This window comes from Polypterus senegalus, chromosome 12, assembly GCF_016835505.1.
Source record: "Polypterus senegalus isolate Bchr_013 chromosome 12, ASM1683550v1, whole genome shotgun sequence".
Classification (NCBI taxonomy): domain Eukaryota; kingdom Metazoa; phylum Chordata; class Cladistia; order Polypteriformes; family Polypteridae; genus Polypterus; species Polypterus senegalus.
The window spans coordinates 13,113,786-13,128,907 of record NC_053165.1 but is presented as its reverse complement, the minus strand read 5'-3'; the positions used below and the strand labels follow the sequence as shown (position 1 = coordinate 13,128,907).

Here is a 15,122-nt window from a genome sequence, read left to right as displayed (position 1 = left end):
GATGAATCTAATAGGTGATTTGTATAAATAAAAATGATGCTCTTTTATGAATGAATAATGACTGAATACACATTTGGATTTATTGTTAAGCTGAATCATTTCAGTTTAGATGGATTACAAGGATATAATACAGAAGGGTTAACTATTAAGTAAGTAAGGTAGATTTTTAGATGTTATTTAAAATTGGGTCTTCAGCAAAAACACTGAAGCAGAGATACAGTAAAAGCTAATTCTAGCTCAAGTTTTAGCATAATTGTTTAAAGTATTTGTTTTCATCCCAGTTTAAATACAGTAGATATGATAACACATACACTTAAAGATGGTACCTAGAGAATCATTTTGCATCTCATTAATTTGTTACTAGCTGCACTGAAAAAAATGACCAGTTTTCATTAATATGTGTATCTTTTTACCATTGGGGCATGCTTATTATCTCAGTTTTGAACTAGCAAGTAGACAAGCCTGCAACTGCTTTAACTGTTTAAGCTGCCTTAAGAGTGGTCGGCCATCATTACTACAATGCAGATAACGTTCGCAACCCATTGAATCCAAATGAGGCTGTGGCGAGACCAAACCTTGATAAGATGACAGTCTATCATAGGGCCTTCTCATCCACACACATTCAGTCAGACACTTGGCTAGTTTTTAATAACCAGTTAATCTAATGCACTTAAATCTGTGATGTTGGATGACACCCAGCAAACATGGGGAGAACGCGTGCACCCCACACACACCGACTAGGTGTTGGACGTTGGAGTACAGGCGGATGACTGGAGTTGCTTGATGTCTTCTTGTGACTTTGGTTGCTGAAGACTAGACCTGCAACTTTGTGCTGTCTTTGCTTTTAAGCTTAATATCTTTCAATAATAAAAATAATGAATTACTTTTATATAATGCTTTTCCAAGTACTCATAGCGCTGTACGTAGAGAGTAGGGAGCTATTTTAACCACCACCAATGTGTAGTATCCATCTAGCTGACGTGACAGGAGCCATTCTTATGTTAGTATGCTCACCACACGTTAGGGTGATGAAGGGGATGAGAGAGCGCGTGACAATTAGGGACAGGAGACGATTAGGGGGCCAGAATGACTAGGCTGTAGTGGGCAATTTAGCGAGGACTTTGGAGTACACCCTACTCTTTCTGAAGGATGCCCAGGGCTTTTTGGTGACCACGGAGAGTCAGGACCTTGGTTTTACGTTTCCTCTGAAGTACAGAACCATTTTTACAGCACAGTTTCCACCATCACAGTATTAGGGGTATTAGAATCCACAAACAGACCACAGGGTTAGTGCTTCCTGATGGTCCCACCAACACCTCTTCCAACAGCAATCCAAACTTTTCCTAGAAGGTCTCTCCTCTAAGCCCGCTCATGATGTTCTGAAGTGCAGATGTGGTATGGCACTTTTTACACTTGACGATTCCATTTATGTTCCACTAACTTAATGAGCCTATGACCAAACATTAGTTAAGATAAACCATACAGTTTGTCAATGTGGCCTGTTTTCCTTTCTTCTTCCATTAAAAGGTTTTTAAACAAAGGCTTGCATTGTCAATCATTGAAGAGAAAACAACAGTGAAATAAGCTCTAGAAAAACAAAGAAGGCCACCATTCCTTACCTCGCATTTGACCGTCCTACCCGTGAAGCAGGATGCCAATAAGTGGAGACATTGGTGGCGCATGAAGAAGTGAATCGAGGGCCTTGGATGCTGAGGAAGCTCTGCAGTGATGGACGATGGATTGTGAGCCTCTCTACAGAATCAAGCCCGTTCCTCCCTGTCATCTCGCTGCTTTCTTGATGTCTCCAGTGTTGTTGTGAAGAGTGAGGGTAACAATGCATCTGACTTTTTTTTTTTTTTAATTTATTTTAGTTCTTATTAAATAAACTTTGAAAGACAATTTATCAGAATGATGCGTGCTCTGTTATTTTGGATGGAATTCTTCGGAGTTCCCCACATTAGAAGATCTAGCCATCAGAGGAGCTTCATTCGATGCTACCTTACCCAGTGGTCTCTTGTGAAACCAGAGGACATTCTGCTGGCATCTGTCTTGGGTTTTATCTGCTCACAATCCTCTCTTTGGATTTGGAACCTTGCACATGTGCCTGATTTTAGGATTATAAGGCATTTCAACAGTTACTGACACTTCTGTTTTGCACATCATACCTTCTGCATTAACCACTTCTTGTCTTCTATAAGTCTTTCTTTCCAGTTTGTTCTTCAGTCTTAAACGAAGGCCCTCAGAGACTCCTTGAAAAGCCTAATTTTAGATGATGTCCACATTCTTCTAGTTTTTGTCATATACCCTGGCTGCCACCTTAAGTGATCGTATTGGTGTCGGGGTCATTGATTGGAATATGGAGCCCACCTCAGTGTTTTTTTTACAAAGGTTCTTCAGCCTCTTCCTGCTCATACCAGTATAACCATCTCTACAAAAGATCTCACCAGAATAACCTCGAGCAGTTATGAGCTGATGTTTCACCTTGATAACCATAAGATTTTTTTTTTTTCCATTAAAACTTCTCCAAGGATGAGGTGAAATATCAAATAATCGAATGACCTGAAAGTGAGGTCACTGGCATGACAGCAAGCGCTAATACAAAAAACAGTCAATGTAGTACAGTAAACACTCGCGATATAAATGACACGCATGTCTCGGTGATGCAAGTTAGATAATGAGGACAACCTTGAGAGAAGAAATGAGTAACAGGCTACAAATGCACCAGTAATACGTAAATCATAAGATTAGGTGTTTATCTGACAAAAAGTCTTGCTTTTATAAGCATGCATTTATTTAAAAGGCTAATGTGTGCATGTTAACCTGATAGCTATTTAATTAAGAATTTTTAGTAAAGGAGGAACTATAAGCATATCGGCAGCTTCTGGCTTAGTAGCATTTACTCTTTCAGGGCGGATGTCGACTTTTGTCGAAAATCAGGGGTAGAGGACGGTAATTAGCCGTAAATGGTGACAAAACTCGCTGTTGTGTTTTAGTTCGACTCTGTTTGCTATAGCTTTGTTGATTTGACCTCGATTGCACATGCGTGAGTAATGAAGAGCAAACATCCTCTAAAATGGCACCGACTTCTGGCAAGAAAGCGAAGCGAAAGCACAAAGCAAAATACTCCATGGACGACATTTGTGTGTGTTATTGCCGAATCGGACTCTGACTTGTCGGACTCCAGTTTTTATGCAGGTGATCTGAAGATGGAGATTGTGAAATGAAAGTGAGGTCCCGGCTTCAGCTGATTGGTCCCCAGCTGATCGTGTTGCTGAACACGCTTGTGTAGCTTATGCGCCTATGGCAACGTTCGCCTGGGAGGACCGCCACTTACAATGACAAGAGGTACAAACCAGATTGTGTTGCACTGCCAAGCATTCCTGCCAGGCATCGAGCTGACACCAGAGACACGGAACCGGCGCCATCAGCAGCCACGGCAGCAGATGTTTTACGCCGATTTACATGTGAAACCTTTGCTTTGTGTGCTTTTCAGAAAAGTGAGTTGCCTGCAAAAAATATTCAGCCCTCAAAGAGTTAAAAAAAAAAATAAAAATACAAAAACAAATGAAAAAAATATATTAGAGAGTGCTGGTCAAGGGTGTGAAGTCTTTAGCAAGTCTACATGATAACCACCGTGCTTTTGGAACTGAGATGTTGATGTCTTGGAGGAGAGGAAGCAATTTGATAACACTGGACTACAAAGATTTAGCTTCCTGAACACTTTGCGTTATAGTGTGGTTATATTTTTGGCCTTCTTATCTCAAAAATACACCTTTAAGTTTTCCTATCATCCATCCACCCATTATTCAACCCGCTATATCCTAACACAGGGGTCTGCTGGAGCCAATCCCAGCCAGCACAGGATGCAAGGCAGGAACAAATCCCAGGCAGGGCGCCAGTCCACCGCAGGACCAACACACACACACCAAGGACAATTTAGGATCACCAGTGCACCTAACTTGCATGTCTTTGGACTGTGGGAGGAAACCGGAGCAGCGGAGGACCCGGGAAGCGAACCCAGGCCTCCTTACTGCAAGGCAGCAGCGCTACCACTGCGCCACCATGCCGCCCGTTTTCCTATCATGTACTGTTTAATTGCAATCGCCGATCTGTGTGATTTATTTTCATATTTTGATTCTACTAATATGTTGCCTATAAAGTAAGCAGTTTTGTTTAGCCAAGGCTTTGGGTTATGAGCATGACCAACAGTGATGGTGGCTTTTTATTGATTCATCCCTGTTAAAGCGTTTTGCTACACAATGGCAGCGTTCGCCCTTCAGCGCCCATGGGCTATACGGTAAACATAAAACTGTTGCTTTAATGATGAAACATTCGGACCCTGCAGTTATAACATGCGGTACCTTCAACTATGTGACTTTGGAAGGAACAATGACATCCTTCCATCTGTACGCGTCATGTTTCACTCGATTTACAGCAAGCTGGACCAAACGTTAGAGGCCTTTAAATGTAAACGTGTGGCACCTTTGGGCCGGTCTGATCACGATCTGGTCCACCAGGATAGTGAGGAAGTGGAGCCTGGAGGTTGAAGTGGCTCTGAGTGACTGCTTCTAAAGGACAGATTGCAAAATGCTGACCATACCAAGAAAACTCGGTCACTGCATGACAGACTACAGTATATTAACTTCTGCTGCATTCAAAACATCAAACCCTCAGTTACTACGGAGCCAGACTCAGGGTCATAAAGTAAAAACAAATACACTCTAATTAATACACTTTTTCACTCTAATTAGTTGTTAACTTACTTCCGACTTTGCCAGCAAATGGACCAGACATCCAGTAAGCCTGGACAAATGTTGGGATCAGCTTGACCAGTGGCCCTTCCCTCCCTTCGTCTTGAGCATTAACTCACTAATCTACCATTACGTGGCACACTAACCCTTTTACTGTGATCAAGTACAGTGTATTTTTTAAAAGTTACCGATGTCCACTGGAGTAGCGGCCTTGTCCACGTTCTCGAGGCCTCATAGAGCGTGCATACTGACGTACAGAGCAGACACGACTTGTACAGCGGGCTGAGGTTTGAAATCACGTAATGGTAAAGTGTGGAAGTGTGGAAGTAGGTCTGATCTCACTCGCCAGCACTACACTCTGTCTGCCGACTACGCCATGTGTTGGGTTGTGGAAAAGTCCTGTGGCGGGTGGAGTGTATTGGGGGTGCTGTGCAGAAAGGACCGGGGCTGAGTGTTAGATTAGTGAGCTCAGCTGATGGCACCAGTAGGGGTGTGTGATATATGGGAAATTAATGAAAAATCCATGGTATTTTAAAATTGTACAGTGTCACCATTTTGGGATTTTCGGATATCGGAAGTAAACGTTAGCTTTCTTTTCAATCCCTCAGCCTCCCTCTGTCCCCATTCCTTCGACACTCAGAAGCGTATACAGTCATCCCTCACCTGTCACAGGGGTTACGTTCCAGAACCCCCCGTGATAGGTGAAAATCCGCAAAGTAAAAACCATATGTTCATATGGTTATTTTTTTAATATATTTTAAGCCCTTATAAACTCTCCCACACTCTTATATACATTTCCCACACAGTTATACAGCATAAACCCTTTGTATTCTCTTAGATATTAGGTAAGATTCATTGAAATTATGTATGTAAACACACTGTAAAGCCTAAATATTATTTTAACGATATCGAGCGTCTCCGATATCACATATGTTGCAGCCATTACGATACGTACAATGCAAGAAAAATTGTGTACAATGACACTAAACGTACGTACATGTACTAAGTACTGTACGTAGAAAATTAATTATGGTTACTCACCAACAATGACACGACGACTTGTCTGATAACGATGAGTTTAATTTTACTGCACAACAAAGGAGAGCGTTACAGCTCTTCTAAAGGAGCCTCTTCAGGTGAGTGTGTAGCACCGCCATTGTTGTTCTTCCGGCAGTGTACAATCCAAATCCCTAAAGCAGATTCCATCCGGACTACTGCCTTATTACGTCCACGTAAAGGTTAAAGGACACTGCAGCCGTAGATCTTATATTCGTTTCCTCCTTTTTAATATAATGAATTGTAGCGTCATTTATGCTGTAATGGCATCCTACAGTGGTGTAGCTTTTCCCTTCCTTCAACATATTCATAACTTTTACCTTTTCGGCAATCGTTAGCATCTTCCGTTGGCGCTTGGGCACGGCTCCTGAAGCAGTAGCAGGAGCAGATCGTTTTGGAGCCGTAACGAAGCGCTTGACTACGCACAAAGATAAACACTAAAGTTAACTCTTTACACAGCAAAACACGTTGATGCTGAATGAGCGAGACGAGGCTTCCTGGTTAACGGAATTGAATTCGGCGCTCCGTCGTTGAGCCAATCAGCACACAAGAACTTAACTGCATGTTCTGATTGGGTAGCTTCTCAGCCATCCGCCAATAGCGTCCCTTGTATGAAATCAACTGGGCAGACCAACTGAGGAAGCATCTACCAGAAATAAAAAGACCCATTGTCCATCCATCCATTTTCTAACCCGCTGAATCCGAATACAGGGTCACGGGGGTCTGCTGGAGCCAATCCCAGCCAACACAGGGCACAAGGCAGGAACCAATCCTGGGCAGGGTGCCAACCCACCGCAGGACACACACAAACACACCCACACACCAAGCACACACTAGGGCCAATGTAGAATCACCAATCCACCTAACCTGCATGTCTTTGGATTGTGGGAGGAAACCGGAGAGCCCGGAGGAAACCCACACAGACACGGGGAGAACATGCAAACTCCACGCAGGGAGGCGAGGCAAGACCCATTGTCCAAGCGAAAAATCCACGTTATATATTTAGATATGCTTACATATAAAATCCACGATGGAGTGAAGCTGCGAAAGTCGAAGCGCGATATAGCGAGGGATTACTGTACATGGAAAAATGTCCATTCTGTAGACTTAACGATATTAAACTAGTGGGTTCATTGTGCTCAGGACTTCACAGGGTACAACCCACCTTGTTTCTTTGACACGACCCGCACTTCATGGTGGACCCTTAGTACTTCGACAATTTCACACTTCACGTCTTCATGCTATAAAGAGGGAAATGATGCGCCAAAGAGGCTGGAGTAAGACAGGTTGGGTGGGTTTGGAGTTATCCATTATTTGCTTTGGAAAGGTTTTAGTCCTGGTACTGAGATCCAAAAGCTGGTGTTGATACCAGAGTCAAGATCCAACCCTCATCACCACTTGCAGAGCTTACGGGTGGTCTCTGTGCACTCTGTAGAATGGCAGCTCTCCAGTTGCTCAGGAGTATTTCTGAGGGTCTTTGCAATTGAGATGTTTCGGGGTCCGTGGCTGACCACTCGTAGTTTCCACACTGAAAAACGCACAAGCAGGGCCGGATTGTCTTGCGATTCCACGCCAAAGCATCACGTGACATTGTCAAACCCGCTTAATCCAGTTTAGCGTCACCTCGTTTCTCTCCTTTGCTTTTTGGTCCTGACTGAGGCTTAGTGTTAGGCAGACTTTATCATCCCACAGGGAAATTTATTTGCAGCAGGAAAGAACAAAAGAAATAAATAGATAGACGTTGTTACGGAGCTCCAATCGATAAACGAAAGCACAACATTGACAGCCTGCGTTGTTACATAAGCAGACACTCAAGGACGAATGTGGCCTTTCATCAGCACACCAAACAGTAATACAGAATTGAACATATAGCAGCATCCCTACAAGCGACAGAACTTCAAATTCACTTTAAAGGTGTTATTTTTAACTCCCGCCGTATGTTTCTTTTAATGGTTCCCATTATGATTTTTGATGTGTCCGGACCAGCACGATTTATTGGGAATTGTAATCGAACACTTAGAACGAGCTGTTGAGCCGTTTGCAGCCGTGGCACTTCTCTGCTATCGGGAACATTTAAGCAGTGGACACACCGACGCTGCTGTCGCCCTCAGGGCCTCCACACGATGTGACGGCAGGGAGGCCCCTTCCCGTATCTGGAGCTGTTGTATGGGCGAGCATGTTGGCATGGATGTTGTGTGTTCTGATCATTTCATTTTTTCTCTCCGTATGGCTGTGAATAACATTTTTGCTCCTACTTACTGTGAATGAGGCACATGACCTGCATTGTGAGGGAGCGTCAGTTACGGCACTACGGCCATGTGGCGCGTTTCCCTGAGGGTGATCCAGCTCATAAGATCCTCATTGTTGGGGACCCGAGTGGCTGGACCAGGCCAAGGGGTCGCCCATGTAACACCTGGCTGCGGCAGATAGAGGGTCATTTCTGGAGAGTGGGACTGGACCGTACCTGTGTCTGGCTGGGGGGTTGCCAACCGGGATCCCGAGTTGTTTTGTCGTGTGGTGGGTGCGGCAACACACTGTACCAGTGCATGCTCTCTGACTTGACTTGACTTTACTGTGCAAGATGACTGCCATGAACCACCAGTCATGATTGACGAGCCCAGGGGTGTTCTGGGTGTCCCCCTTGAGCCTTCCATTGTGGCTAAACTACAACACACAGTTGATGAGCAGGGAGGGGAAGGGAGTTGGGGTCCCATGGAGGTCTGCATTACATTACCAGTAATGGGTGCTGTATGGCACCCCAAAAAAAGTACCCAGCTTAGAGAGAACATTGGGCCAAATGCAAAATATGAGGCAATACATATGAGAAAAGGGCAAACTAGGTGACAAACACGCAGCTGGCACATGTCACTGCACACGATTATCTATACTAATAAAAGGCACAGCCCTCACTCACTCACTCGTCACTAATTCTCCAACTTCTCACGTAGGTAGAAAGCAGAAATTTGGCAGGCTCATTCCTTACAGCTTACTTACAAAAGTTAGGCAGGTTTCATTTCGAAATTCTACGCGTAACGATCATAACTGAATCCTACTTACGTACATATATACATCCATAGCCTGCAGCTCGGTCGCCGTGTGAGGCGCCGTTGGGTCCCCAATCTCCACACCTCCCACGTTGTTGGCTGCCGGCCTATATAAAGCCGTCCGTCGCTCCAGTCTCTACATTCCCTTCCTTGCTTCGCCACGGGATTCACGTCTCCCTGCTGATAACTACAGCCTTTTTATTTAATCCACGGCTTCTCTGCTGTTTTATTGTTCATTTATTACAATTATAGTTATTGTGTAGGTATTTTAGACTTGCTTTACATTGTTCAGGTACCCATTTCCCCATTAACATGTCTATCGAGGTGATCACCATCGATCAAAGAACTGTCACTTACCGAGTGGTTTCCATGCCCGGAGATGGCACCTGCCTTTTCCATTCTCTGTGTTACATATTGCACGGCCATATCAGGCTCACTCTTGATATCCGGAGGAACATTGTGTCTTATGTATTGAATGACTGGGACAGGTTCAAGGTGTGGACTGATGACGGTACAGGAGATAATTAGACTACACAGGAGCACTAGAAGAGTGAAATGCTTAAGCCCTTCACCTATGGTTCTGCATGTGAGTTGATGGCTGCCGCTGAATTGTTCGGTTGTCGCTTTCAAGTGTACCGAAATGGCCAAATATTTTACACCTTTGGACAACCACCAATGCCTCTTAAACATCTTAGATTCACAGGTGACGATTTCAGTAGTGGACACTTCGATGTTTATGAATATTTCAACTCTCAAAAGCTGGATGCAATGTTATCGATGAAACCGGTTGTATACTTACAACGCTTGACAGATGCCGAATGTCACTTTAACACAACAAGTTCTGCAAATACTGTCGTAATTGAAACAAACCATGAAACTCAAACCGATTATGACAGCAGCAATCCAAGCTGTGAGAAAACAGTAAAAAGGAGACGTGTCAGACGTCGTGGTACATTTTCTGATGTAGCTACATGAAAACAACTTTGTGACGCTGCCGCCAAATACTAGCAGGCAAATCCACAAGTTAATACCGGGACTGCCTGTTGAACATCTTACATTCACGAGTAGCGATTTGGGTAGTGAGATGTCTATCGAGGTGATCGCCATCGATCAAAGAACTGTCAATTACCGAGTGGTTTCCATGCCCGGAGATGCCGCCTGCCTTTTCCATTTTCTGTGTTACATATTGCACGGCCATATCAGGCTCAATCTTGATATATTTGATGTTTATGAATGTTTAAACTCCCAAAAGCTGGATGTGAAGTTATCGATGAAACCAGTTGTATGCTTACATCGCTTGACAGATGTCGAATGTCACTTCAACACAAGTCCTACAAATACTGTCGTAATTGAAACAAACCATGAAACTCAAACCGATTATGACAGCAGCAATCCAAGCTGTGAGAAAACAGTAAAAAGGAGACGTGTCAGACGTCGTGGTACATTTTCTGATGCAGCTTGACGAAAACAACTTTCTGACGCTACCGCCAAATACTCGCAGGCAAATCCACAACCTAATAGAGACGCTACCGCTAAATACTCACAGGCAAATCCACAACTTAATACCGGGAATGCCTGTTAAACATCTTAGATTCACGAGTAGCGGTTTGGGTAGTGAACACTTCGATGAATGAAACCTGTTATCTTTACAACGGTTGACAAACACGGAATGTAACTTGAACACAACACCTCCTCCAAATATGAACCTGATTGAAAGAAATAATGAGAATCAAATCCTTGATGACAGCAACACTCATAACGGTCACCAAACAATTACACTGACAATCGTGTTACGTTATTTTTAAAATGTTTCCTTTTCATAACTTCTTTAACACACTACTTCTCCACTGCGAGGCGCGGGTATCTTGCTAGTTAAAAATAAAAGAACATTATTTGTGTTTGTATGATGGGAGCAGTCGCCCTTTGTGAACGCTCGATCATTGAGCTGTGACTGTCTTTAAGACCTGCCGTTTGCCCCTCTTCCTTGTAACGCACTCCATCAGTCCTTTTGTTCACTCTCTGAGGTGCGAGTGGAGAGCCCCGGTAAAATCAGGTAAGGCTCCCCGTATCACGAGGCGACGTCTCTCTGTATTTAACGAAATGCCCCGTTTTGGCTTAACACGTCTCGTCTCCATTTATTCCTCTGCAGGTCTGCATCAGCCACGTCAGTCTCACAGTTCTGGGAACACGAGGGACCCACTGCTGAATCCGGAGCTTCTGAAAACCAAAGAGCGACAACAGGCCATCCTGAAGGGACTCTCTGAACTACGACAAGTACGTACCAACTGGAAGGAATGCCCTTTGGGTTTGTTTTTTTTAATACACTTTTTTTTTTAGTGGGTTTTAAATAAAATTGGGAACAGGCAAATGACAAATGTCACTCGCACCAAACAGACCCCCTAGCATAAGATGGCAGAGGAAGAGATGCGTTTTAAAAAGCGCCGGTGCCACACTGCCCTACACATCTGCTTACAGTTCGATGAGCGCGACTCCTTCTTCAAAAGGTGATATGGCGGACGGAGAGGAAATACTACTTACTGCAAGCAGTTAAACATTTTAAGAGAAATCAGTTATAAAATGAATGTATTGCACACTTCTCCTGATTTTTTCCAGGGAGTCTTAGCTGCATAATGCAATCAACTTGTTGCTAATTATAGTATGATAAAAATAAAAAATAATCAAAAAGTAGAGAACAGGGAATGAAAACATCCAAAGAGAGGTGGAAATGACAGACCGCACCGCAATATACAGGGAACTTCAATAGAATTGTAACCAGTAGGTGGGGGCGCCACTGAACCCCAAACTCCCTATAACCAAGGGGTCAAGTCATGTGTGCTTTATTCTTCACAGACTCAAAGGACAGGTGAACACCGTTACCGAATCAAAAACCGTTCATAAAGAACATAATAGTCATCATCCTGAGTGCTTGTCCTCAGTCCTCTGTGGCGGACTCTCTGGACAAAAACTGGCGGCTCCTTTGATCTTTGACTTCCGGAGCTCAGACAGAATCTCAGAAAAAACAGTGACTCCATTGTGGCACCCAGCAGGACTGTACTTCAGGACTCCAACTCCCATCAGGCACTTTGGGTATCTGGGGCAGTACCTATACGCTGCTGTTCTTCCAGTGTGTTGGCCTCCCTGCTGGGTAAGGACTGCTGTTTCCATCGTGTTGGAAAGTCTGTCCCTCCAATCTGCTTTAGTGTGGTGTCCTGTCTGGGTGAAGAATAACCCTCTGGGACGCCCAGAACATAAATTACAATTGGGTTTGGCGGCTAAACTATGAAATATCGTTTCATGGGGGTCATATAAATTCTATTAACTCTTTTATATTAGAAAGATAGATAAATATACTAAAATTAAAGTCTAATTGACAGGACTAGATATAGATAGATAGATAGAAATACATTATATGTTTCCCATTGGGAAATAAAAAACTTTATAGAAGATCAAGAGAACAAACAAAATTATACATATTTCAATTATATATTATTACATTTTATATTATATAGACACTAGGGGGCCTGCTTCACTCACCAACCCCCAACATACACACACAGCAGGATTGTGCACCGAGTTTCAGCAGGGCCTCATGGACTATGTAGTGTTTTTACACAGCCCTGCTGGATACCTTGGGGGCCACCAGGAGTCGCTGTAGGGGGGCTTGTGGGCTCTTGTGTGCCCTATAACCCGGGAGTATGTCACGGTCACGTGACAGGAAGGAACGACGTGCTCCCAGGTTGAAGAAAAGGACTGTTTACCCTGACCCGGAAGGAATAAGGAACTGTGGACTGATTGGGCAGGAACACCTCCGAGTTAGGGATTTTTCGGGTGATATTCTGTGTAATAAACTTAAGTTATAGCATAATGAAAATTGCAGAATTAGATCTGGACCACACTGTATATAGATATAGATAGATATCTATATATCTATATCTCTATCTCTATCTATATCTCTATATCTATCTATATATATCTATATATACACACACATATCTATATATCCTCTTTAATAAAACCCCTGTGTGCGTTCAGGTGTCCGTGTGTGAGACTTCTGGTGAAGTGCGCATGCGCGAGACTCGGTGCGACGGGCACGGCACTGTGGTTGCACACACACTGGAAGCTGAGCACACAGCGAATGGCGTAGCCGCGGCCGCGCATGATGTACAAATAAAGGACAGCATTGCTGGGGAGAGTGCTGATTGGGTAGTCGCGGCCTCGCACATATCCGTTGCTGGGGAGATGCCACACATACTGCCCCGTTAGTGTTTACTAACTATCTACTAACAACATGCCACCCAAAAAAAGGACACGTCAAGTAGGACAAAAGACACAGACACTCAAATCGTATATAAGCAACATCTCCTGGAAGAACAGTCAGCTCAGCAAGTAAACATAGAACAAAGAAAAATACGAGCAAATAGATCGACTGAAGAAAAAGAAAATGAGCGTCAGAATATTCCCCGTATTGATTTGGCTCTATCCTCTACTAATTTACCCTTCGCCATAAGAAGGCGACAATTTCCAGTTACATTAGCCTTTGCCATAACAATTAATAAAGCTCAAGGGCAAACCTTAGAAAGCGTTGGCATTTACTTGCCAGAACCGGCATTCAGCCACGGTCAGTTATATGTGGCATTATCAAGAGTTACAAGTTATCCAGATGTTGTTGTCAACGTTGTAGATGGTCCTGAACAAGGCAAACTGTTGCCAAACTCAGAGTATGAAATTTTATTGAAAAATTTCATGAGGTAAAAATAAATACAACCTTTTTCCTAAATATTTTCTTCAGATATTGTCTTACAGATTTTTACAAAGTTTTACACTAATGCAATATTAATTATACTTACTGTATTGTCATACGTTTGTTTTATTTTTAATATTATTTTACTTTAGGCTTCTTGCAAAAATATTTTTAACAAAAAAATTAAGACAACAAACAGAATGAGGTCAGGGTCCCTTGCCATTTAATATAAACTGTCCTAATAATGTTTATGCACTACTGTTCTAGCGCCCGTTATTGTAACGGGCTTAATGTCTAGTTTATGTGTGTGTGTATATATATGAGAGAGAGAGATATTGAGAGATATATATAGCTGGTGGGAGATGTACTTCTGTTTGCTTTGGATATCGAATTGTAAAACGTCTCATTATTTTTTGTTTGAAATCTCCTCTCCTGTTCCCTCAGGGTCTTCTACAGAAACAAAAAGAGCTGGAGACGGGCCTGAGTCCACTAGCGGCTGAATTCAATGGTAACTTTTCTCCACTTTAACAGATCCAAAGAAACAGATTTTGAAGTTTGACTGCTAAAGGGACCCTTGTTTTCTTTGTACAGAACGGAAATGCACTTTATATGATCCCGAGTGTGTCAAATTTTTATATTTATGCACCATGTAGTATTGTATTTGTGAAATATTGTACAAATTTTAAAATCATTTTTAGAAACTGTTGTTGAAAGTAAAGATTTCGGGAGGCTGCTGCTTTGGGGAGATCCTTTCTTTGACATAACAGGTGATGCTTGTTGTGAATAATTTATAAAAAAAAATAAATTCAATAAATGCTGACCTGGTTTTGAATGTTCTGATTGGTGGATGCGTAGCTAGGGGCGGGCGGAGGGGGCGGTCAGCACATTATTGGCCAAAAGGCTCAGCACAATTCGTGCGTAAGCAGCCTGGTTAGGAAAAATATCACCCAAATACTTCAAAAATAATTTTCAGACTGTTCTTCTGTGACAGCATCAGGCATAGCAGTTGAAATTTATGGGGCAATAACAAAAATAAGCATTACACCGATAAGAATTTCTAGGAAAACAAACAACTAATTAATAATTTATAAATTCGTTTCGTTATAAATCCGAATGCGTTCTTGTTTTCCCCACCTATCACTTGTACACTACACTGGTTCTGGTTTTTGCAGCGTAATTATATTAAACTAATGATCAGAACGCGGCCTCTCAGCGCGCCTATACAGTACTAATATTCTTGTGTAGTTGATGCTTGTAAATAATTATATGTGAAATTGCTGTTTCTCAATACATGAATATATGGAAAATCTCTCATTTTTTCTCCATACGTCCTTTTAATTTTCTATTTAAGTAGATTAACATTTTCAGAGATGTTGGAGGATAGCAAATTGAAGCACCGCCCCGCCCCGAGTGGCACGAACTCGAGCCACGCCCCTGCCCAGCTTGCCGTCTTTTTAAACACACAGATCAATGCAAACCAATCTCAAAAGGGCCAAAGTGGATGATGTTCGAAAGATATACAGTAATAGC

General features: G+C 42.8%; 1 protein-coding gene across 3 annotated transcripts in view; it reads left to right on the top strand.

The window, feature by feature from the left end:
- The window catches only part of ccdc66 (coiled-coil domain containing 66), a 52,659-nt gene extending 38,247 nt beyond the window's left edge, over nucleotides 1–14,412 (top strand). For 2 of the 3 annotated variants that reach the window (XM_039771067.1, XM_039771066.1), the window contains exons 18-19: nucleotides 11,001–11,125; nucleotides 14,037–14,412. In XM_039771067.1, the coding sequence (XP_039627001.1) occupies nucleotides 11,001–11,125; nucleotides 14,037–14,120 (209 nt within the window). In that variant the 3' untranslated portion in view covers nucleotides 14,121–14,412. Of the gene's footprint in view, nucleotides 1–1,527; nucleotides 1,900–11,000; nucleotides 11,126–14,036 lie in introns of those variants that run through there. The other variant, XM_039771068.1, reaches the window with a different exon arrangement.
- Nucleotides 14,413–15,122: the final 710 nt, after the last annotated feature.